Source organism: Dinoponera quadriceps, unplaced genomic scaffold (assembly GCF_001313825.1).
Source record: "Dinoponera quadriceps isolate SergipeBrazil2010 unplaced genomic scaffold, ASM131382v1 scaffold717, whole genome shotgun sequence".
Taxonomy (NCBI): Eukaryota; Metazoa; Arthropoda; class Insecta; order Hymenoptera; family Formicidae; genus Dinoponera; species Dinoponera quadriceps.
This window is the reverse complement of record NW_014555639.1, coordinates 948,838-973,930: the sequence shown is the minus strand read 5'-3', so window position 1 is coordinate 973,930 and position 25,093 is coordinate 948,838. Positions and strand designations below refer to the sequence as shown.

The window sequence follows — 25,093 nt, the reverse complement described above, 5'->3', positions numbered from 1 at the left end:
ACATATAAAAAAGAATATAAAATATATAATTATAAAAAATATTAAAAATAATATATTATATAGAACTATATAACTTTTATATTAATAAATTTTGCTATATATTTATATGTGTATAGTACGAATTTATATACTTGTTATATTTGACAGTCTCAATGTTTCACGATTATTAAATTATATCATTATATTTATCATTGTATATTTTTTATCTCATTCTCTTTTATAATATATCTTCTATTATTCTCTCATAATTATTTTATATGTTTACTGCATACTTTTTCTTGTATTTTAAAGAATAAAGTAAGATAAAAGTATACTGAAAAGTTAAGATTACGTTTCTCGATTGTATTTCGTCACCCGAACGATGCGTAAATAACTTAAAAATAAAAACAATTCACAAGTAAGAATAATGACTGGTATTTATTCAAGTTGTATCAAGATACACACTTTCTGCCATTATTGTCATAATGCCGTAATTCGACTTTAACACATTGATTGTCGTTCCTTTCCTTCATTAATTGTACAAATGCCGCGAATTGATGATTAAATTTGCGATGATATGAAAAATAAACGTAATTCAAACGCATACATATACTTTATCGACCGTACAACTAATTTAAATGATAATATACTTGATGCATAAATTAACGTGGTAATATCATAGTGCTGGTTACCGGCAGCCATTACGGCACTCAATGTGTTAAAACTTGCAGATTCGTAAGAATCATTACACTCTACGATTCCTCGGACGCACGTCACATTTTTACAATATGTACAACGTATATATACAAAAAAAAGAAAAGCAATCGTTTCTCAGCGTTTTTACCGACCCGCGCGCATCACAAGCATTCTTATAAATGATTCGACTCATAAATAAAATCACACATGACAACTACTCAACGAATGCATCATGCTCCTGAAATTAATCTCTCACAAACCATCCAAACGAAACACGAAGCTTCAAAAGGATACCTAAATATTACCCGGGAAACTTCTAAGGCAGATATTAATAATGTAAAATATCCAACATCTTTGCCACTACGTATCTTACAGCCCCGAATATTCGTACTGTTGCTCGTTAAGTTCAATCGTCGACAAGGTAAGATCAGACTGCCAGCCTCGCGGAATTTAGCGTGATAACGAAGAATTTCGTTATTCAATCATCGCACGGATGAAGCATAAAAGTATAATTCCACAAAAATATACAAAATACACTTCATCGTAAATATAAATATATATATATTTACAATGAAGTGTATTTTGTATATTTTTGTGGAATATATATATATATATATATGCTTATGAAACATTCGAGTTGTAAACTGTAAACTTGACAAAATTCTTATAAATTTTCTTACACATCGAATGCCCCGGATATTCGCGTCGGATGATTAAAAACGGTCGGTAACATCATCAGTCTTCAATTACCCCAAGTCCCACTTTCTACATGGTAAAATTTCCTCAAGGCTGGCGGTTTCTCACTTCGTCGATGGTTGGACTTCGAGTCCCTCAAGCGATATTAGCATCTTGTTTGATGCCTTGAAAAGGATTCTGTATCCTGGCAGGTTTACTGGGCGCAGCAAGGAGCCTGCTCCAAGCCCGGCAGGTTTTACCGGACCAGACCCACATGCCGGAAGTAACACCGACCACAAGGGAGAGGAAGAGCCTGAGGAGGGCCACTTCGAGGCCGGCGGCCCGATAAACCGGGCCCGGGGCGCAATTCTGGGTGGCGCGACAATCTAACGCGGCCAGCAAGGCTAGCTTCCGCCATCGCGGCCTCACCGACGATTCGTGAAGAACGCAGATCAGCTCGCCCAGCGCCGGCAACGCGTACAGCAGCGCGAAGATGCCCAGCCGTGTCATCAGACGCTCCAGCTTGGTGGCGCTGCGCCCGGCGCAACGCACGGCTCTCCGAACGCGAACCAGCGCGCTCCCAGCGATGCTGCCGAACACGCAGCCCAGCAGCAGCAACACCGCGTGCGGCACCACCTCCAGCCAAAGCGCCGACTCGTCGGAGATTTGGCATAGCCCGGTCAGCTCATCCGCCACCACGTTACGCGACAACAGGCTTCCTGGAAAGAGAAAGAGAGGAAAGACGGTGAGTAACGTGTCGTTACCGATGGTAACAAGTCGACGAACACTTTTGTAAAAATTTCCAAGAAATCTCCCTCGAAGATATCGTCCAGATAAACATGTTAAGACGCGTCCTCACAAGCATTTTGTCAGTACATACATAAAAGATCATCCGATGCATTTGAAAATTGCGGCAATATTGCGACGATATTCTGATGCCATATTGTTGCTTATTTCGCTCGAAAGAGGAACGCATTTAACCCGGAATTATTGTAGTAGTAAGAAGTCAATGCTTGGGTCAAAAGCATGGCGTGATAAATAAGTATTTCTTGAAATAAGTATATTTTAAATATCGTGCTGTTGCATTGGCATCACGAAGCATAAGTTAAACGTTTGCATACTATGTGCAATATTTCTGTCTATCCAGGCGAGAGATTGCAATTCAAGATGATTACCTCCTGTAAAGAGTACAGGAAGAATCCACGCGGCTACGTGAAGGTAGGACGCGATGTTGTGAAGAGCTTCGCTGCTCCACTCGTTCCTGGCGCTCAGCAGCCAGCAACCGCAAAGCACCGCCCACCACGTGCTGCTGGCTAGTCCCACATAGTACCTGACCAGCCACCAAATTGTACAGGGAACGCTGTTCAGACCGTCGCGAACCTATCGGTGAATGAACGTTTATTAATAGACGAAGTGATCACGAGATATATTTTACGGACGGCGATAACATCTGCTCTCCCGACGATGCGTATTAGACCGGCTACCAGACTACGAGATTAGTATTTAAGTCAGGTGGCCCGTAAATTTCTTTTCTAGGAATCTTTCCGAATTTTGACAGCAAATTAATTGAAGCAACTAATCGCAGGCCCAAACATATGTAAAATTAGAAAAAATACTGACCATACCGAAGCTGAGATAATTGATGCCGAAATTAGCATCGTTCATATGTATCATAGATACCGAAAACGGCTTCCGATATCGCATTTTTAATTCTAGCAATCAAAGTGTTCTTACGGTTTTAATGAGAAACGGAAAAAATGATGAGAGACTTGTACACAAAAAATGCATATCACATTCAAATAAACGTTACTTATTTAAAGTATTTCATAAATTTATATATTCCTAAATATATCTCGTAAGTTCAATCATAAGCATCAAATTTATTCAAAATGTATTCTGAATCCTAGTAAGTACTTCAATTAAAAATGCTAAATTAAAACAAACTTCGATTTGCTTATTATACAAATTAACTGAATTTAACCTCCTCTCTCTTCGATGATTTATAATATTCTTGAAAAGAGAATAAATTCTTCTTTTAAGTGCGTGATAGTGAGAGCTTTTCTACATTTGTGATGAGTACATCTTAAGAGTATTATCACAAGAAAGATACCCTAGGGAAGGAAACTATTATTTAAAAGGAACAAAGGAAACCGAGCGAACGCTTTTCTTAGTAGTAAAATACTTCTCTCTACGTTTCAATTGCTCACCGGAACATAGCTTGTGTCGTCGATCTCGACAGCACAGCTGAGATTCTCAGCGCCCACGACACCCCGGACGATATACGCCACGGAGAGGAGATTGTAGCAGAGAGCCAAGAAGACTATCGGCCTCTCGGGATAGCGGAATCTGGACGGCTCGACCCAGAAGGTCAGCAAAGTGAAGGAAGTCGACAGGAAGCACAGCCATGCCCAACCGGTCATCCAACGCTCGGCGAATCTCTTGTCCTCCGCGCGATAGTAGGCGTCGGTGCCGCAGCGTGGTGCGCAAGAGATCTGGAGGCAGCCACGTGAGATGATCGATGAGAAAATACTGATTCATTCTCCTACCGTTCTCGAGAGTCAACTGCCGATTGCGTCCTAACCGTTTTTGCTTCGGGAATCTGCACGAAAGGCGGCGGGCACTGGTGATGATGTTGCTGCTGCTCCTGCGGGGAGATCTGCAGCGGCTGCTCGTGCACCATCGGCCATTGCTGCTGCACATTCGGCAATACCTGGAGACTGGTGTCGTCCGATGCTTCGTCCGGTGATTTTACGCAGAGTACGTTGTCTGCAATATATTATTATTATTAAATAAATAGGAAAACAACATTCTCCTCTTGGAAATATAACATAGAAATACTACACTTGCATGGAGCTTGCGTAGAATCAAAGGCGTTTTTATCTAAAGATATTTTATAGAGAAATTATGTAGGATGTCTGTCGTTAAGTGTCTCATCTTTTGCATATATTTTTGTACTTATAATTTAGGTGAACGAAAAAGTCATACCTAGACATTGTTATTAGACGACAGACACCAATGTATTGAATTGAACTTTGAATCTCGAACTTTGAACTTGCTAGGCATAACAGCCACCGTATACTAATAGATTAGACTATTCTAAACCAAAAAATCCTTTACCATTTTGCAAATAACCACGCGAAGTTTCGAGTTATTAATTAAAGAAATTTCTACACATAGTCATTTTCAATAATTAATAACTTGAAATTTTGCATCGTCGCTTGCAAGGAAGACTTCTTATTCGCACTGACCTAAACTACACGCAGAAAAAAAATTAATCTTGAATCAAGAATATAGATATTCTCATATATAAGCAAGAATATTTATTATAATCTTCTTAGAAGATTTTTAGTCTTGAATTAAGTTCAAATAATACTTACATCAATATAAATTCAATCAAATCGAGATTAAAGGTTTTCTAAAAAGATTATGATATTTTTGCTTATATATGAGAATAACTATTTTTGATTAAGACGAATAAGACGAATAAGACGAATTTGTTTTCTATGAAAGTATATGACGGATAGACATTTAACGAGCAGACATCTTGTAGACGATGAAGCACACATATGGAGTCCTCCTGAGTGTAGAAAGTCGTAGAAAGGTGAAAGTGCGCTCATCCATATCCTTGTACGTTCAAAAGCACTCCATTTATACGCTCTGAAGTATACATGTCCCGTAATAAAAATCGACAAATTTGCAAGACAGCCGAGAATCTATTCTATCTCCAGGAAGAGATTAGTGATTCGATTCGGTATTGAATGTAGACTTAAATTGCTATCTTAATCCGATGTAGATCATCGACCATTGACTGGTCGACCGATTCGATGATAAATGGACGCTCACCCTGACTCAGGAAGCGATTGCAGTCCAACATGTGTGGCCATGGAAGCGCGAGGATGGTTAAGGCCGGCTCGCAATCCCTTCTTACGGAAAGGCAAAGGGACTTGCAGACAGGTATTTGCATAGTCACATGTTCCGAGCAGACCGGCGCGAAAACGGCGCATAAGAAGAGTCGGAGATGTCTCGAACAGTTGTAGTGGACCAGTGGCATAAAGGTTGCCAGCTGCAAACAAATAGGTCGTTAAGAAATGATCATTAAAAACAACTTGGCAAAAATAGATACGCACACGCACATACACGCACAGTTGGATTAAGGATTGCAACACTTTTCTTCGACGAGTTTCGCAACGTACTCCGTCAGGTCCAATAGGAGAATTTCTTAGTAATTCTTAGGAAATACATTTTCTTATTGAAATGCATCGAGGAACTTAACGAAAAAAATGGTGCAACCTTTAATCTGTTACATCTGTTATAAGTTCGTGTTTGTGTACGTGTACATGTGTATAAAATGGATACACATTATCAGAGCGCCTATTTTAACGAAAAAAAATAGCCCGATAATTCCCTGATTTACAACACTGTTTTATGTAAATTCAAGCAGTTTTCGGTTCTCACAGATCCTCCCTCTTTTCGTTTCGAATCTGAATATCTAAGAACCCTGTTGCTTCAAATTCACTACATACAAGTCCCGGCGCACACTTTGCTCGCCCAAATTTACTTCTCGTCGCAGCCTCTGGGTTTCGTTTTTCAATCATCATTCATTCGAAGATCCGCTCGTATTCCACGGATTACTCCGCTCGTATTCCACGGATTACTCCGCTCGTGATCACTACCGCTCGCTGGCGAAGAATATTTTATATTTCATTGCTGGTAAATCGATTTAATGGTAAATCAAACCTGCCAAGGATGTGTGTGCTCCACCGCCTGCGTGTGTGTGTCTCATATCATTCGCGAGATTCTCCGCGTTTCGTACGAGCCTTCGCGTTTGTCTAAATTCTAAACACGCGAGGCGAAGGCAATAACACGAACGAGGATGGGGAGAAAGAAAGACAGGCAAAAAGAAAGAGAGAGAGAGAGAGAGAGAGAGAGAGAGAGAGAGAGAGAGAGAGAGAGAGAGAGAGAGCGAGGGTAATGCACCTAACGGGGCGGAGAGGAGACGCTTCGCTTCCATGAGATATAACGAGCGGTGGGCATCGGGGGTAATTATCCCGCCCATTCTTCCCGCCTCAATCCCGATAGATCCTCGCACGTCCTCGCCGGGGTCCGCGCGTTGCTGCGGCCCACCGGGCCCATCTCTCTCCCCCCCTGCTTACCTGTCGCCCCTCTGGCCCCCTCACCCTCTAGATTCGCCCATTACGGGCGAACCCGATGCTCTTCTCTTCCACGGCGCTCCCAAATTATAGCCTCATGAAATTACGTGGTAACCCGTAACGCCGGAGCCCTCCGCCGCTTCGGCTCCCCCCCCCCTCTTTCCCCTCCTTCTCATCGTGATGTTCTCTCTTCGGGTTCTCTTCTCACCGATCAAGGTGGACCAGCAGCGTGCGGCCGGGAGGCAACAACACAGACAGAAANAGAGAGAGAGAGAGAGAGAGAGAGAGAGAGAGAGAGAGAGAGAGAGAGAAACCCAGTCTGGAAATCGCGCGCGGATCATTTCTATTCTTCGCGTACGGTAGACAACCGATCAATAATCGAAGATGGCGAGGGGGCACTGGTATTTTTGACGCGAGGGCAGCTGTCTCAATATTTTCTACGGAGTCGCTTTGAGTCCCAACAGGACCGATAATTGAACCCGTCGAGAGTATACATCGCTCTCGCGTCGGTACGCGTTTGTTATTATCGTTATTCTCTCTCTCTCTCTCTCTGTCTCTCTTCCTCTCTCTTTCTTTTTTTTTGCAATCTCAGATCTCGCGTCGCGAATCCCAAGAGCGCGAGAGAGCGCGACACGCCGCAGAAGAAATCGGAGCAGACCGGTTCGTTCATTATTTCGCATTCTTCTCCTCCGGGAATGACCAGAAGAAGAAGAAGACGGGAGTAGAAAACGGCGCATTCCCTCCTTTCCGCCTCTGTATTCCCTCCCTCTCCCCCATCGTGGTCCCCTTCGAGGCATTTTCAAAGCGGCTTGACAGACAACTCACGGATAGAAGAAGAAGAGACAGACGGACGGACGGATGAACGGAGCCGACTTACTTCTTATTGCAGCCCGCTCCCTTTTCCTTCCCCGCTTTTGTCCTTACGCGGCACGCTCGTTCCGCCTCGATCGAGTCATTGTGAGGGTCCTTTGTAGGACTGCATGTATATTTATGCGACGTGACGCATAAATCCCGACGAGACGCGATGTCGCAGGCCGGGGAGGGATACTTTTTGCGAGGGGGTGCGCGATCCTCGCTTTCGGAGCTTTTTGCTTCCTGCTGTCAGCCGTTTCCGCGGAGAAATGTAATAAATCAAATGTTGTTCGTGCCCGGACGGCGAATTCTTTTGAGATCTTGGAGATCCCGAATCTCCGGAAACCTTTTTTTGGGCCTTTCCCCGGTTCCCTTGGGAAATTTTCGTCGCTCCAAGTTTCGATGAAGAACGAAATGAAGATCAGCCGCGTGAATTTCTCAGAATTTCGATACGATCGTTTAGCTCTGGAGCTCTGTGAACTCCGAAATCGCGTATCTGTGAAATTGGCTCGACGTTTCAATGATTTTTAAAAATTATTAAATGATAGTCTCCATAGCACTTTCCACATTTCTACAGTTCCTGATAAAAATTAAAAAAGTTTTTAATATAAAAATATTTAATATATTTTTTAATATCAAATTTTTCATTTCATTTTTAATATCAAAAATTCGAAAATAAAGAAAGAGAACAGCGTGCTAACTTCTCGTTAATTTTTACCTGCAACTATAGAACTATGAAAAATGTTACGGAAATTATCACTGTTCTTTAAAAATTATTGAAACGTCATGCTAGCTTGGCAAATGCCGAAATTGCGTGTCGTTAACCCTCACAATATTATGTTATGCCTACGAGGCCTACACGCGTTTTCTTCGCTTATCTCACTTCTCTTTCTCTATTACTCAAAAGAAAGTTGGGTCCATGTGACCACTGTTATTACCAGCCTGATCCAATGAGATAACTTTCCTGACGGTAGCCAGTCTACAAAGACAATACATAAAAATTAATAATAAACTAAATAATTCATAAAAGACCAAGAAGTGCAGGAAACCATGATTCTTATAATTTTTTCGCCATGTAGACCTGAGAGACCTATAATTTTACTTCAGTATCAAAATCACGGGTGTTACAGGTTTTCATATTTTGATTAACTTATAGTTTAGACTTATATACAAAATAATTGTCCGATAATTGTCTCGGAGTCCGTGCAGATGAAACAGAGATGAAACTGAACAGGAAAGTCGCGTACCTTAAAGAAAATTCGCAATAGTTAATGAAGAATCAATTAATTCGCATGAGCTAATGAGTGTACGGGAAGCGGTAGGCTCCTGACGGTTAAAACCTTCCGAGGAGTTTGTGAAATTTCTAAACCGAATTGTTTCAAAATCCCAGAATTATGCAGCTCGAAAATGTCAACGTGTCGAGCCTCCGAAATCTCTCGAGACGCTCGAGTCTCCGAATCTTCCCATCTTCGGTACGAAGCCCGGGTGATTCGGAACGTGGGTAGTTTGAAATTTCGGCGCGGAAAGAAGTAAGAAACCGACGTTTAGTATACCCGAGATATCGCACTCGAAGAGATCGGGACGAAAAGAATGACCAAGCGCGCCCTGCAATTTGCCACCTTCCGGGAACGACGGCACGTGATTGGCGGTGGCGCCTTTCTTAGGATCACCGGAGCTTGGAGGAGTCATCAGCCCGCGAAACGTGTTCGAGCTAATCCCTCTGTAATTGTCCTGACTAGCAGGATGTCGACTAGCTGGTTCCGAGGAACGATCAGTTGCGCGAGTTTCGGCGTGTTTGCAACGTTTCGGACCTGCGAACCAAAACTCACGTCGTTCCACATTCACGGATTTTTTATTCGAAAAATCTCTTACGAGAGACTTTTTTTACGATTTTCTTTCTGGAAAAGATATAAAAAGAATTGTAAACATTTCAAATGACATTCGAGTCGGATTTATTTGAAATTTCATTGCGTTCAATATTTCGTCATAGAAGATTCACCGAGTTTTTTCTACTCTCTTTAATCTCGGAGAAAACAATCAAAGTCGAAAAATCCGTCTTAAAAGATCTATAAATTCCATATAATTTATTTATTTATTAATTTACAGGAGTCATCCTTTTCACCATCCTGGCGCACAAAATATGTAATATAATCAAAATAAGATAAGAAAGAATTAAAGAATCGCACGTAGTGCCAAAGACATTGATATTTTCCTTTTACAGGACCAAATCAACCCGTACTTCGAATGTTATCGCCGTCGGATGCAAATTTCGTAGGTGAACGCACCGATAGATAAATCGGATAAAACGTCCTCGTTAATTGCGCAAGAGGTTGCTGCTGCTGCAGATGTCGATACACTCTTCCCGCGAGAGCGCACTCCCGCGATTCCTCCACGTTCGATCGCATCAGTGAAGAACGTAACCTCCTTTCTCTTTCGAGTCTTCTTTCAAAGAATAATGAAAGTTTAGTCCTGCATACCGTAACGAGCAAGAAGAGGATTACGTACAGAAGCATCGCTCGAGAATGGCGTAATACCGGACGAATATACCAGAAACGAATGCAGAAAAGAGTTGAGATCCAATCGCGTTCCCGTCGAATGTCTTCGCGGGAAATCGATCGCAAATCGTTGGATTAAAAGCATCGATCGAATTGTAAAGCTGCGAATGCGAATCTCTCCGCATAGAACATTTCTTGGGATCTAATTGGAATTCACGATTTCCTGAAAGAATCATGAATTCTCGTTGGGAAATCGAAGTTCTAGTTGAAGAAGTGTGATGTTTCAAATACAGTACATTCAACATTCCATCGTGGAAGATCCGTCGGGCTTTTTCTACTCTTTTTAATCTCGAAAAATTACTATACGGATCGGGTTTTCACGACTTTGTAAACGATCGTCTGATGGAATTTTACAACAGAAAGCGGGAGCTTCGGAGTTTCCAACGGAACCGATGGGACTTGGATTACGAAAAGCGGCGGCTCGGCTTTTACGATTTACGTCGTTGCGCGCGCGCGACGACTTACATGAGTGTGTGTGTGTGTGTTTAATGGTATCACCAACGGATACCGAGGAGCTCATATAAGACTCGTCGATGGCGCGGGGGTGAAACAGGGGGACACGAACGAGGAGAGCGAAAGAGGAAGAGCGAGCAGGGGGACAACGGGGGGAGGGGGGAGAACGGAGAACGATAGCGGCGTCCTTTGAGCTCGATGCGTACTCCGACGACGACCACCGCGGTGCCGTCCCGCGTTATCTCGAGAGCCTCGTCATACCATTTATGAGACAAACGTTACCTCAATACGCTCAACGGAAATGATAATACGAGAAAAAATTCTGCGGGATCGATCGTAACGACGACGACGACGACGACGGAGAGAGGAGAAACCGGCGTGTTCAAAGACGCCCGCATGATTAGCACGACACGATTCTTAAATTGCTTCTTCTCTTCCTTTCTTATTCCGATTATATTAAACGTTTCGTACCAGAGGAATGATTCCCGTAAACGAATTAATCGGTAAATTAATTGCAGGAATAAATAAATAAATTACCGTGGAACGGTGAGATCAATAAATTATCGTGAAACTTACGGATCTTTCAAAACAGATTTTTAGACTTTGCCTTGCCGAAATTGGGATCGAAAAAAAAACTACCGACGAATCTTCCACGACAAGACGTTCAACGCGATAAAAATTTAATTGAAACTGATACGAATGCAACATTAAAAATGTCCAAATTTCTAGAAAACTTCCTAATTATAAAAATGTCACACCCAAAAGGTTAACATACTTGTTTTCGTTTCATTTTCCGCAACGACTGATCCATCCTCGAGCAGGTATCGTTCGTTCGAGCGGTTTCTTTCCCTCGGCGCGCATCAAACGAAGAAAAGTCGGGAACAGCTCGAAGGGCCCGAAGGTTTAACGCACCGTGTTTTCGTTTCATTTTCCGTAATAATCGACTCGTTCTCGAGCAAGTATCGTTCGTTCGAGCGGCTTTTCTCCATTCGGCGCGCCTCAAACGAAGAAAATACGGAAATCATTCGTAGCCCGGAGGGTTTCAATGTGCCGTGCTTTCGTTTCATTTTCCGCAATAAAAGATCCATTCTCGCGCAGGTATCGTTCGTTCGTGCGGCTTCTTTCCCTCGGCGTGCGCGCCTCAAACGAAAGATCGCGACTCACCGATCATAATCGCGAGTAATTGCAAGGTGTATGAAATCATACCTGCGTCGCGCCGTATTATGCTCGCATTAAGTCATAAAGGCATTAAACTGCAATCGCGTGTAATTGCAGCCGCGGCAAAGAGCGTCCGTATTAAATTACAGATGCGTTCAATTATGAAGGCAAACCGAATGATGATTTAAGCGCCCGGCACTACGACCGTGTTGTATAATTACGGTCGCACGCTTGCACTTAAGATTAATACAGTAAAACGTCATGTTTGATCATTACGATTCTCGTTCGATCGCATACGAATGTTTGATCACGTTTATATAGGCAGCGCCGCGCTCTGCAAGATTACGGTTACGTTACTACTCGATTAATTGCGTAACTGTATTACTGCGTTGCGATGCGAGGACACACGTTCTCTCTCTCCCAAGTTTCGAAACTGTGAATTTCTAATGGATTTTATCCAGTGAAATTACCGATGCAATTACTAACAAAAGCTAATCGGAAAATTAGTCGTTTGTATATACGTTGTAACTTTCATCGGATAAAGGCAGAACAAGATCGGATGGAATGACGAAATAATCGGATATTGCATTCGATACGATATACCCGTTTGTTATTTTTTACTTGGATTATCCAATCAGATATGATCGGGCATTGTTCTCAGTGTATCTCGTTGAAGTAAAGTTAAAAAAAAGATGAACATTCCCGTTGAGATGAAATTAACGCTCGAGGTTCCGTCAATTATCGTTTAATTTTATTTATATCAGTGAATCTTGTTGTTAATCAATGTTTGTTAATTTATTAATAATATACTCGATACTAATAAATTACTGCAAACGTATTATTGCATTGATTAAACATGGAAATAATAACATTTTGAAATAAGAATATTTTGATACATTTTGATTGAAGATAATCTTAAAATATAATATCGTAAATATTTGTAACATTTCCGATGTTATACTGCAATATTTTCAATATTTTTGAAATGGGAAATATTGAAGTCAATACAAACTATGTGATACAGTAACAAGGAGAACAAATTTCTACGGATCGGTCTAAAGGAAAAAACGATCTAGGCCGCAATCAATTTAATTCAGCTATTGTCGATTTCGTTATATCTTTTTCCGATTTGTCCACATATCCCCGCTTCCCTGTAATCCGCGTCTAGTCTAAGAATTTCAAGTTCCCTCCGCGCACGATTCCACATCATCGTCATTCCCGGCTTCGAGTGGGCTCATCGCGTGAAAAGCGAATATCAAATGCATCCGCCGACGATGTTTCCATACAGGCGCATGCATGCACCTCTGTGCGCACCTACACACATGCGGATGCATGTGCGCGCACACGCACACATTCATGTGCTCACGGGGGAACGCAGCTGCTACAAAAATACGCGGTTTTGCTCGTCAGGGCTATCTCGCTTCGGGCGGCTTCAAAGGAAGCCGCCTTAACGTTATTACGATAATAAAACTGAGCGAGCGAGAGTGAACCGTTGGCTATAAATACCTCTCTTTCTCTGCGTCATGCGCGCATGTGTGTGTGCGTGTGCGCAGGTACGCCTGTGTGAGGGTGCGTGTGCGAGGGACGCGTAACGCGTGCGAGAGCGCGGTCCCCTCTCGTCGTCTCACGAGTTTCCTACGGTGTCTCCGTGCTAACACCACTTATCTAAAATCGTGCCGAAGAGGAAACTTACTTATGCTGTTTTTAGGACGGAAACTCCCTCGCGTTTCCCCTTCTTCCATTTTTAACACGAAAATTAATCTACTCGCCGAGCCGAACAATTATTATATCATTGGAATGTAGCATTAAATTTAAACATTAAAAATGTAACATTAAATTCTCAACATTAGATTCTTTAATGAAAGACTCAGTCTCAAATTTTTAACATTAAAATAAAATTTCTTTCCGCGATATTTCAATCGATTTTCCCTCTGTATTTTATTTCCCATATCTGGGAAACGTTAAAAAAAAAAGAGTTCGCTAACTTCGCCCGACTGTCAATGGGATTGCAGAAAAATGGAGTCAAGAACCCGCAATTTTTAGAGTCAGCTATGAAAAGAGAAGCGCGTTGCCGACCGTTTCCCCGACGCTGACCATTAGCAAGTCGGCCATTTTGCCGCTAATTAGCCGCGGTGGCATTCCGCGGACGCACGCGGATTCTAAGCGGAAGTCGAGCGATCGATGGATCCGACGATTCGCGGAGGGACGAGAAGTTGGCTTCTAATTACGTCTCCCGCGGAGAACACCGTGTATATATACATATATATCTCTCTCTCTCTCTCTCTCTCTCTCTCTTCCCGCCCGGAGAGAAGAAAAGAGACCGGTATTATCTCTTCGCTCCACTCCACCCCTTCCCCACCGGCCCCCGTCCCGCCGTTCTTCCGTAACGTCGCGGTTCAGCGACTTTGATTCGCCTTATCGCTGCTAATGAGAGCCGGTCGCGCGTTCTTTGATCTCCGATCGCTTATTAACGCTCGATGCGCCGTGAAATACTCCCCCCTTCCCTCCCTCCCGCCACACATTGCCTCGCACCGGTCCCTCCGCTGCCGAGGATTATTCTAAGGTTGCACAGCATGCGTTTGATTTCATTGTTAGATCCCCTGTTCCCAATTACGACTCGCTCGAGAGATAAGGGACGCGCCTCTCCGTGAATGTCCGTACGATAAACGCCATAAACGACTTAACTTTTAAGCGCGATACCGATATACCGTCGCAGCTGTTTGCAGCGGGGGATAAAATCCACAGGTATATCGGCGATTCCCGGATGACAGTTATTCACTTGTGTCGCACGTGATACGTTCGGTGAAGTTGAAGGAATTCCACGGTGGCTGCTGATTGTTAATCGAAACCCTCGAAATGCAGCCACCACTTTGACGTTGACCAAATTTGAAATATTATCAACACAACGCTCTTCGTGAGAAGCCGACTCGTGACGTAAAACCGAGCCCTTAGGGCTTTCACACGCGAATTACCGTGACTGCAAACATGAGGCGTAAACTTCAGCTAAAGGACCAATCGGGATATGGCTTTAGGCTTCGTGTACTCCGGAAAAAGAAATAGAAGCGAACGTATAATTAAGATTCAAACCAAATAACTGGGGTTTTAATCAGTCGAGTTCTGCTTACGATCGGATTTACCGAAGTTTCTTCTTCTAGAATACACAAATCTAAAGGAATATCCTGATTGGTTCTTCGATCAAAATTTGTCTTACGGTTACGGCAATCGCCCTTATCCTGGACGCCCGACGAACGCTAAATACGTCTAAGTAGTTTCCGAGTTCCGTGTTTTCGACACGAACGTTACATCGTTTCAACTTGGGAGAATCAGAAAAGCGTGCATAGTTACGCGTTCGCTACGCGTCTAAGGTAACACGGGGCGTCGGTCTCTCCAAAAAGTGCGACAGTAACCGTCATTCGTCACTTAAACTCGTGCTCCAAACGACACACGCCAAGTGTCGGCTGTCAATTGCCGGCAAACGATGCCTGCTTCTCCTCTATAAACACGACGTGGAATCGTCTGTTCCCTTCCCCCGTAGAATACGATTTCTCGAAACAGCCTCACGCGTACGTACGATAAATAGACACAGTGGTGAGACCGTCGTAAAAAGCGCCGTAAAGCGCCAGACCTCCGCCCAAAGGCAAGATGGTTCGGTATTTTAAGGTTGCTTTCTAGCAACCTTAGCAAGACCCAAGTTGACACAAATCTAGTTACATCATCATTTGTCCTTCGCTCTGTTCCTTTCAGCTGAACTGGCTGCACCGCTTCAAGAAATTTACTACACACATCGAAGCGTGTGAAGCGCACCTACGAGATTGGCTGCGCGCCGAAAATACAAAAGAATCAATGAACGACCAGTGATTATCGGTCTTTACCGTCAGAGCCCGGAATTTCGACCAATTACGTCGACGAATGAATCAACCGTTGTGTTTTCTGAACGCAAGCACTCTCGTGTTTCAGTACGCGTGCATTTCTCGAACAGGTCGCTTATTTCGCACTAGGTAAAGAAAAGGATAACAGACGATAGACTCGTGTCTCTCGCTGGGAAAAAGGCTAAACTAAGGAAGAAGAAGTCTCACCCCTCGTTCAGCCTGCCCTTGATCCGCGTGGCCCATGAAATTCGGCATCGCTGTCAAGTTGTAGCGCAGCCCCCTGCAGAAGGACACGCTCAGCCGTTCGCACTTGGCCTCGGTCTTCTGACTCTCCGGCTTGACGTTCCATCCTTGGACCAGGCACGCCGCCACCGCCAGTACGATCAGCTCGCGCAGCATCATCGTCGTCCTCGGTCCTCATTCACATTTTACTCCGCATGGTGCGCGCGCATAACAATGACAACGCGTGCATACGACGATCCCCGTCCGGCCACTCTCGCGGATCAACACTCGCGCGGCGATACAAGGGGATTCGAACCTCCTCCCTCGAGATGTTCGCGCGCGCCGATGGTCGACGGCCGACTGGCGAGAGCTCGGCGCTCCGCTCGATCTAGTGCGCGCGCGCGTCAGCGCACCTTCCTCCGCTTTTTGCCGCCGCGCCGCTACGTCGCCGCCGCGGCGGGCCCTATTATTTCGGGCCGACCGCTGAGGGATCATGGGACTGATCCCGCAGGCGTAATTAGGAACAAAGGGAGCGCCGGATGCTGCGCGCCGCTACCTCGCCTCGATGTGTTCCCGTCACTTTCTTGGAAACGCGAACGACAACCTGTCGCTCTCTCGCCTGCGCGCGTCGAGAATTTTTCTTCATGTAACTGATATGTGTGTATGTATATGTATACACAGGGTGAACTACGCAACGTGATCAGCTTTGTTTATTCTGCTGTTCGTGGACCGCTTGAAATCTTTTCTGTCTGGTATAAAACATGGTTCAAGGTGAGCTTTAAAACGATTTTAATCAAAGTATTGATTTCTCATTGCTACAAGAATGTCGGGTTATTTCCGTTCCTTTTCGGGCAAAATAAGCAGCAATATTTATATCAGAATATCGCCGCAATATTGCAGCAATTTTGACGGCATTAAATGATCTTTTATATACTAACGAAATGCTTCTTGTATGAGGACACATCTTAACGTATTTATACTAATCATAATTCAGACAATATATCGAGATATGTTTATCTAGATAGATATTTAGAAACGTTACATGTTATAAAATATTATAACGTTATGTTAGTGATCTCTTGCTTATTGGGTTCTTCGACGACTTCTGCTGCGTTAAGAAATAATGAAATCAGTTATATAGTTGATGCTGCGTCTTTAGTCAATCTCAACATAGCGTCTTCAATATTTTTAGATTATTCTGCAATTTTCTCTCATTAACGTCCGATAAAAAAAAGAAAGATATTATTATTTGCGGTCAATAAACGTTACGACACTTTTGTTTTTAAACATTGTCAGTTACGTTTGAAAGGAACGTTGAAAAGAACCCAAATAATAAGGACCGAAACATTAATTTTTTTACTTATTTATGTAAACACTTTTATTAAATTTTATTCGGCTCCAATAACAGCATCTGACTCTTGTCTATCTTCCTCTGTTGTTTGGGAAAATTCCTTCGTAATAAGGTCGAGCTTGTAATCTTTGGAATTTGGAGTCGACGAGTCTCGTTGGGCCTTTGGAATCTCTCAAGAATTTTTCATGAGAGAAAAAACAAGAATTTGTTAGTATTGATAAATAAAAAATAATCTACGTGCAATATATATTTTGCTCTCGCAAATTTGAAAATTTGTGACTTCGCGATTTTCGTCGAAAATTTGTGACATGCGTACCACAGAATGTCGGACAGTACCGTTTCTAAAGCGCAAGCAACACGAGCGGAATCGATCAATTTCGTTTCTTTATTTCTCCTCCCAATTTTTTTACAATGCATAGGATCGAAGGCCCGAAGTCTCGATTTTTCGGCTGTGCGCACGCACGACGAAATTGTGATTGCCCAGATGGTTCTTGGATCGGATTTCAACCCTCTCAAGCCCTTCGTTCCCCTCTTCCTGCTCCATGAACTCTTCGTTCACCGCGTTTCGTCGACAACAACTCTTTTGTATGAATTCCATTACGCTGACACAATAGCGGCGTCTGGCATCCGTCGTGTTCTCGTTCCGGGGTGAACGAGACCCAATACCAAGTAGGTTTTCACAACCCCCACCCCCTCCCCTCTTCCCCATGTACCTCCTTTCGGCGAGTCCTTGAAACTCCGCGTATAAATACGTAATGGATCCTCGGGGTGGCTTTCAAAAAAGACCTCTGCAAAGAGCTCTATGAGTACGATTTCTTCGATATTTTTTACAAGCCTCTTTTGTTTGACGCGATAAATCAATTAATTCGCAAACGATATAACATAATTTTCTGAGGCGACATTTCTCCTCCTATCTGCGAACATCGAGGAAATTCCTTCCGTAGCGAGATCGAGATGGTAAACTTTGGAATTTGGAGTCGACGAGTTGGAGGTCTCGTTGGATCTCTGGAATCTCCCGAAATTCTTTCTGAAAAGAGAAGAATAATACTTTTTTGGTATTACCGTGAGTGAATAATAAATTAATTCACACACAATATATCTTTCTCCAGTAGATTAAAAAATTGACGATTTCGCGACGTTGGAATTTCCGTGTGCGCAAAACTGCGACCGGAATTACTGCGACACAAAATTTCGAACATTAGAAAAGAGACGAATTTTTGCCGACTTACTCTTTATTTTTAATGTACTCAACCATTACATCGTATGCCCGGAAATTCTCAAATCTACAATGTCGCGCTCCTCCTCTTTCACGTGGAGTTTCATCGTACGGAGTACGACAAATACAACTGTATTAATTTGTATATTGCCCAACCAGTACTCGAAGTTCGTTGGCCTGTCTCACAATTCTTTGCGCTCTTTTAAGGTTAATTTAATTCGACCCCTCTTATCTTACTTGCACTGAATCGCGACTTTAAATTGTAACTCAACGTTTGCATCACGCCGCGTAGACTTTTACGTCCTTTACGACCGAATACCAAAGGGTTTTTACCCGTTAATAAATGGGGGAAAAAATTGCGCTCGAGCGCAATCGGAATATTCGTAATCAGCTGGAACGTAAAGTTTTTTCGCTGTGTTGTTACCAGGCGGGTCTGAGAAACGCGGCTTTGATCGGACCACAAACAGGACCCGGTATTTCATTCGGAAAGCGCGGGGTGAATTCCGGACGGCGGCGAGTCGACGAGTCGTTATAGGCCCGCCATAACGCGTGTTAACACGATTTCGGGCTTTCCACACGACCAGTCCTTTTGGACCTTTTTCGGCCAAGTCGACGCGGTCTGTTACGCCCATTGAAGGACGACGTTGGGTATCTCGGCGCGGAGGCCCCGCGAAACATAGAATAAAGAAACCTACAATGAGACAGGTTGGGCCCCGGTTTCCTTTGACGGGGCCCGTCCTTGTCATCTTATTTTCCCCTCGCACGCAAAAGTGCTAATTATGCGTTTTGTACGTCGCGCGCGCGCGCGTCCCTTCTCTCTTCTTCGACGGCTCCGTCTAGTATCTAATATCCCTCTCGTGTTTTACTGCCCACTGTAACGATAATGCGAATCGCCGTTGCTCAAACAAGAAACCGTCGATAATTTGTTGGTACACGGGGGGAAACAATTAGTACCAATTCGAGACTCATATTTTCATATATTCGAGCAAGGTTATATAATCGTATATGAAAATAAAACCTGCTTACATGGGAAAATTCCATATAGTTCCACGAAAAATATCATATTCTTGTTACTCAAAAGTAATTTTCATGAATTGAGAAGAAAACAATATTGAATAGAAAGAACGATATCTTTAAACGAAGATTGTAGTGTGCGTTTTAACACTCCATGTGTAATACTGCGTATATATTTGTCTCAATTTCGCGCTCAGAATTAACATTTATTACTTAGATAATTGAATAAAGTTATGTAGAAAATTATTATTTTTTTCAATAAAGTGAAAAACCAACGGGGGTGAATTTATCTCTGCGAGAGAGCGAATCAGATTCACCCTTCCATTTCGAATGGAAATATTTACTCGACGATTCAGCGTTGAAGAATTCGTCCTACTTTCTAAGTTTATTCTAATTCATTCGTACGAGTGAAAAGTTATTATACGGTCTCACGTGACTCGATTGTCACGCTCTGTTTTTCGACGGAATTTCTCGCTCGAAAAAGTCCAGAGAGTAGATTCGAATTTTCGGCAGAATTGGGGTTTCGGAACGGCTGAGATATCGGATCTATCGAATTTGACGACGCGGATATCCATCTATCCGATAAAGCGGCCTTAAAACGCCCGGATCTCGCGGCGTCTCGAAATTTCGTCGCTCCGATATGACGGACAAAAACAGCGTGGCGGCGGGCGATTTTAAATTAAACGTCATCCCGGATCGTGCTGTCGAGCGTGAGAAGACGATTCGTCAGGCGAGGCGAGGAGAAATCGTAAGCGCTAGCAAAAAGCAAACGCGAGCCCCGCCGCTGGAATTTGAACTTTTTCTACGTCTGCTCCACGAAAATCCCGATTCGATTCTCTCGCAAGCAAGCGCGGCTACGAGAACCTCGACAGCTGGACCCCGAGGGAGGACCTTCACCTTTCGTCATACTGGCTCGGATTGTCCGTCGAAATTGCCCGACTATCAGTTCCTTTCTTTCCTGAACGTGTCATTATAACAATAAAATTATACGTGCACGCGCACGGATATTGTACCATAGCGATGGGGAAGAATAGATTACGTAAATCGAAAGAAACGACACAATAATGAAAAGACAATGCAAGCCAGCGCATGATGTAAGTTGCGATGTGTCCTACATTAGTTCTCATTATCTTTCATCGTTTTATTCTTTTCTTATCACTGTAGATATACTTTATTACTACAGAATTTATTGAAGACCTAAGGATCTTATATATTAAAAAAAGAAACGGCAGGTCAACGTGTGGAAAAAACGTACTTTGTATTTGGTAAAAATATATTTTGAGTTGCCACAAATAAAATCAATCAATTATAAGTAACCAAATAAATGTTTTATTTAATTTGTAAAAAATAGAAAACCAGAAACCAGTGTTCAAAGTACATCACCACTCCCAACAATGTAAAATAAATAAAAAGAAAAATAAGTAAAATAGAGTAAAAAATTATATAAAAGTTCTGCTGCGTATTCTCGATTTTCTTCACCTTTTTCTTTCTTTTGTGTCATAAATCGCTACTTTTTCGGATGGAAGCAGCGATATCCATGAATTCGAAATCGTTCTTCGTTAGCGCACTTTTTTTCCAACACTGGGCCCAAAGCCCATCCGTTGACCGACGCGATCGTCGGTGAAGCTCGAAGGAACGACCGCGGCAGCGACGGCGGCCACGGTGGCGACGGGGAGGGAAGGGAGTTAAGAAGGCGGCGGCGAATCATCAAAGGGGATTGTAATTAGTCGCGCATGTGCCGCGCGGCCAACCGGAGCACCGGACGCGGGAATTTCTGCTTTTTGCTCGCTATTTCCACCTCGAGTGCCACCCTGTGCTCTCGTCGACGCGGCGAATCGTCGGCAGCGCGCAAACTTCTAATTGACGGGCGTTTTTGCAAAACTCCAAAGCGATCTTCTGAAACACTCGCGAAACGAACGCCTTCCCCAAAACACAGCCCGAGATATGAACACTGAATTCGACGATGTATCCAAAATCTGTCATCTTTCTTTTCACGGTGATACTTGGAATAAGCGAGTGAAGAAGTGAGAGAAGGAAGATGAATAAAGAAAGAGAAAATTAGGTTGCAAGAAATTAATTTCAATAATTAATCTAATGCCCGTTTCTACCATTATGGTTTCTAAATCGCGTCTTGTCGACGCGCAAACCGCTCGGAAAATTTATCTTTCGCGATTCCCTTCGATCACCTGTCGTTTCTCCGCACGTCGATTTAAATACAATACTCTCTCTCTCTCTCTCTCTCTCTCGCTCGCTCGCTCTTTCTCACTCTTTCCACGAAGCAAATTTATGAAAAATTACTCCCTTGGTTAAATTGCGCGCTCGCGCGCGTACTGGGTGTTCCATCGCGCGTCAAATTCACGTGAGGGATGGGTCGCGAGGAACGAGGGTGGGGTTTGGACTCAGGGGGGAGGGGGGAGCGGGAGAGCAGGCAGAGAGAAACGGGATTGCATCGGCAGGCCAGAAGATACGTAAATGGCGCGAGGAGGTCTCTCATTACTCGGTAATAACCCGTAATAACGTAGATTTAATGCGCGGCTTCAAGTACAGGCTATAAGCAATCGTTCGCCGCCTTCGGCAGTTTTAATGAATTGCCTCCTCCCCCCTTCCGCCCCTACGCTTCGCTCCCTCTCTGTCTCTGTTTCACTCTTCCATCTCACAGCCACGAAGGCTTTTCCAGTTGATGGGAAATGAACGTTGGAAACTGTCGACGGCCACAACGGTATCCTGTTTCCCAGATTTTCCGATTGCACCGCGAATGCTCGGATAAATTTCCGAGATTTGATGCTATAGTCTCGTCTCAACGAGACGAACGTTATCTTCAATGAATAGTATTAATGTAAATTTCAGTGTTGGTAATTCATATCTCATGTACATGATAATAATGTCTTTCTCTCTCTCTCTCTCTTTCTCGTGTGACTAGTTTTTTTTTTATTTATGTTGTTTTAAGATAATTTGGAATTTTTTTTTAATTGGAATCGTCGTCTTTTTAGATGTCGAATTGCGACCGTTCTCTCGGTCGGAAGTAGCAGCATGCCGAGATCCGACGTGCACAGTCGGCTTTTACATTCTAGATAATACGTCGTTCGCAATGCCGGCGAGTTTAGTATGAAATCGCGCGGTATAAAAGGGCCGTACGGGGTCACACCTCCGAGATACGTGAACGGCAGACCCTTCATTACTCGCGTGAGACGCAGAGAGAGAATGAGGCCCCTTGGGCCAGCCCTGAAGCGTCCTCTTCTCTCCCTCCCTTCCACGTATATTATACTTTATACATACATCATACCAGGCGCGAAAAATCGCCGCTCGTAATTCCGCCGCCCTAGCTTCTACCCAGCTGTAGGCTCCCTCGGATCTTTGAACTTCCAATAATACGGAGTCCGACGAGCGTTTGAGCGCATAAATCCTCGTAGAATTTTGGAACCTCCAATTTGCGACTATCGCAGTTCCCTGAAATGAAGTGGATCGAGTTTCGGGAAACTCGTAATAAATAACCGAAGCTGGTATATAAATATGTTCACAATTACATACATATCGACTGATTTAAAAGGAAGATTATTCGGGTCTTCCATGTGCAAAGGTAAACTAATTAATACGAATAATTCGCCAAAGATACATAAATGTTTCTAAATCTAACGTCTAATGATAAATAATACTAGCTAAAGTATAGTATAACGAATGTGTTCAATTATATAAATATTGTAATTGACCTGGAAAGGAAAATGATTCGCGTTACAGGATTCTATGTGTAAAGAAAATCACCTGACAATAAAAATAATAATGAATCGCCCAATAATAATAACAGTGAAAATTATCTGCCTTCTCCCATTGAGAGTCCCTGGCGGCGATTGCGGGTTCCTTAAGAAGTTGAGCGCCGCTGCGGATCATTACGTGATGGCGCGGGGACTGCAGGGGTGGGACAGACGGGCCAGTCGAGCAGACCGAATCTCCCCTTCACGGCTTAAAAAGGTCAGCTGAAGCCACCGCTCTCGCCCTGCCTTCAACCTTCCACTTACCCCTTTCCCTCCGCTTCCCCGTCCAGTTCCTCTTCTGCTCCGCCGTCCTTTCGTTCCGGCCGCCGCCATTCGCGCCGTTATTATCGATAAATTTCGTTTCTGTCTCGCTCGCGTTCCATGAAATTACGAAGTTCGACGGTGGCGTCGACGGTGGCGGAGATCGGTCCCCTTCATTAACCCTTAAATGTGTCCCCCTCCACCCCCGACGGAAGGTATTCCGATCGTCGTCTTCTTCCGGATGTGATCCGACATCCTTGTGCGATTCGCCATTACAGTGTGAATTGAAACTTGATCCACAGTGACAGAATCGCAATATGATGCTCGGTAGATACGAGGTCTGTTCGTGTTGCTTGCACTTTTGACACTTTTACACCTAACGCCCATTGTACATCGGCTTCTAAAAAGAAGAGCTGTCATTGGATATCGCTCATCGGTGTGCAACGGGCATTAGATGCAAAAGCGTCAAATGTGCAGGCAACGCGAGCAAACCTGCGGTTTCTCCCGGGATCAGTTTGAATTTTGAATTTAGCCTTTTCAATGTACACAATGAGAAAATCGTTGAAATATATCTCAGAAATGTTGAACAATTTTTCCCACAATCTGAAGGGAATGCTCGAGCGACGGTCGAACTTCGATGGGAAAGCGCCCTCATCTAAGCGGGACTAAAAATGCCGAAACTAAATTCTCGGCGTCTTGAATGTAACATGGAAGCAAGCATGTTTAAATGAGCATGTTTAAATGAACGTGCGAGAGGATATAGAAGAATACTGGGAAGTGCGGTGGAACAAGCGAATAATATATCGTAAGAGTATATAAATATAAGAAACGATTCCGAAGAAACAACACCCGTCGGCGGCAGTAGATAATATAATATATGAAGATGATAATGATTGATTGATTTGAAAACTTGAACGAACGGACGATTGACTGACCGTCGTTGTCTCGACTTCTGCTTGTCGTAAAAGATATATATATACGGTGACCCATTTTAATCGACAAACGGAGATATCTCCGAAACTACGCAACCTACGAAAAAAATGTTCGGATAAAAGTTGTCGAGGACAGTGGGGGTCATCTACCTGTACTAATGACCTTGACCTTGAGGTCAGTTTTCAAGGTCATTTCAAGATCAAGGTTACTTTTTTAAATGGAACTCTCTATTTTTAATGCCGGATTCAGAAAGAGCGGGAAATTTTACATCCAGATATGTATCAAAGTATAAGGTTAACGCGACTTCCATAGGTCAAATGAAGGTAAAGAAACCACCCCTACCAAACCCCAAGCAGGCTGCCATCTATNTAACTACCCCTACCAAACCCCAAACAGGCTAAACCACCTAACTCTGGGAACAGCGTGTTTAATCGTTTCTTCTTGTTTAAAATAAATTGAATTCCAATTCACAAGTAGACTGACTAGTTCAAACTAGTTCAAACGTAAGAAAGATATTTTGTAACTTCAGATTTAATGAATTAATAGTTTTAAATGTTGCCCCGTACAGTTTAATTACAAATTTTTTGATCGAATTAAACTCTCTTTAAAGCTACTTTCTCAGTATGGCAGGCTACCTTGCAAATAAAATTAGTGATATGATAGTAGTTTGCCATAACAACTACCTTGCTACATGAAGGCTTTTACTAAATGTTTTCCAGATGAAAGACATCCTAACAACTGAGCAGTTCGAAACCTACCTCAATAAACTCGTGATAGAAATGCGGTTCGACAACGTCGACATCATGAATACAACGAAGATAATGCACGAGCTTGTGAGTCAGTCTACTTGTGGATTGGAATTCAATTTATTTTAAAGAAGAAGCAACGATTAAACACGCTGTTCCCAGAGTTAGGTGGTTTAGCTTGCTAGGAGTTTGGTAGGAGTGGTTCCTTGACCTA

At 43.3% G+C, this 25,093-nt stretch overlaps 2 protein-coding genes across 6 annotated transcripts; both read right to left on the bottom strand.

The window, feature by feature from the left end:
* Positions 1 to 1,224: 1,224 nt before the first annotated feature.
* On the bottom strand, positions 1,225 to 15,968 carry LOC106745009 (frizzled-9-like). Its single transcript, XM_014620211.1, has 6 exons — positions 15,595 to 15,968; positions 5,194 to 5,413; positions 3,932 to 4,116; positions 3,558 to 3,842; positions 2,526 to 2,730; positions 1,225 to 2,069 (listed from the first exon to the last, which is right to left on the bottom strand). Exons 1-6 carry the CDS (start codon positions 15,787 to 15,789, stop codon positions 1,507 to 1,509), a joined length of 1,653 nt encoding a protein of 550 aa, XP_014475697.1. The 5' UTR covers positions 15,790 to 15,968; the 3' UTR covers positions 1,225 to 1,506.
* Positions 15,969 to 17,324: 1,356 nt separating this feature from the next.
* LOC106745015 lies at positions 17,325 to 23,485 on the bottom strand. Of its 5 annotated transcripts, XM_014620227.1 has the most exons (4): positions 23,204 to 23,485; positions 22,950 to 23,147; positions 22,467 to 22,637; positions 20,527 to 22,006 (listed from the first exon to the last, which is right to left on the bottom strand). In XM_014620227.1, exons 2-4 carry the CDS (start codon positions 23,073 to 23,075, stop codon positions 21,728 to 21,730), a joined length of 576 nt encoding a protein of 191 aa, XP_014475713.1. In that variant the 5' UTR covers positions 23,076 to 23,147; positions 23,204 to 23,485; the 3' UTR covers positions 20,527 to 21,727. The 5 variants fall into 5 exon arrangements, with proteins under 5 accessions (XP_014475717.1, XP_014475713.1, XP_014475712.1 ...); XM_014620231.1 differs by lacking the exon at positions 20,527 to 22,006 and adding an exon at positions 17,325 to 17,987 and having other exon boundaries at positions 22,950 to 23,485; XM_014620226.1 differs by having other exon boundaries at positions 22,950 to 23,485.
* Positions 23,486 to 25,093: the final 1,608 nt, after the last annotated feature.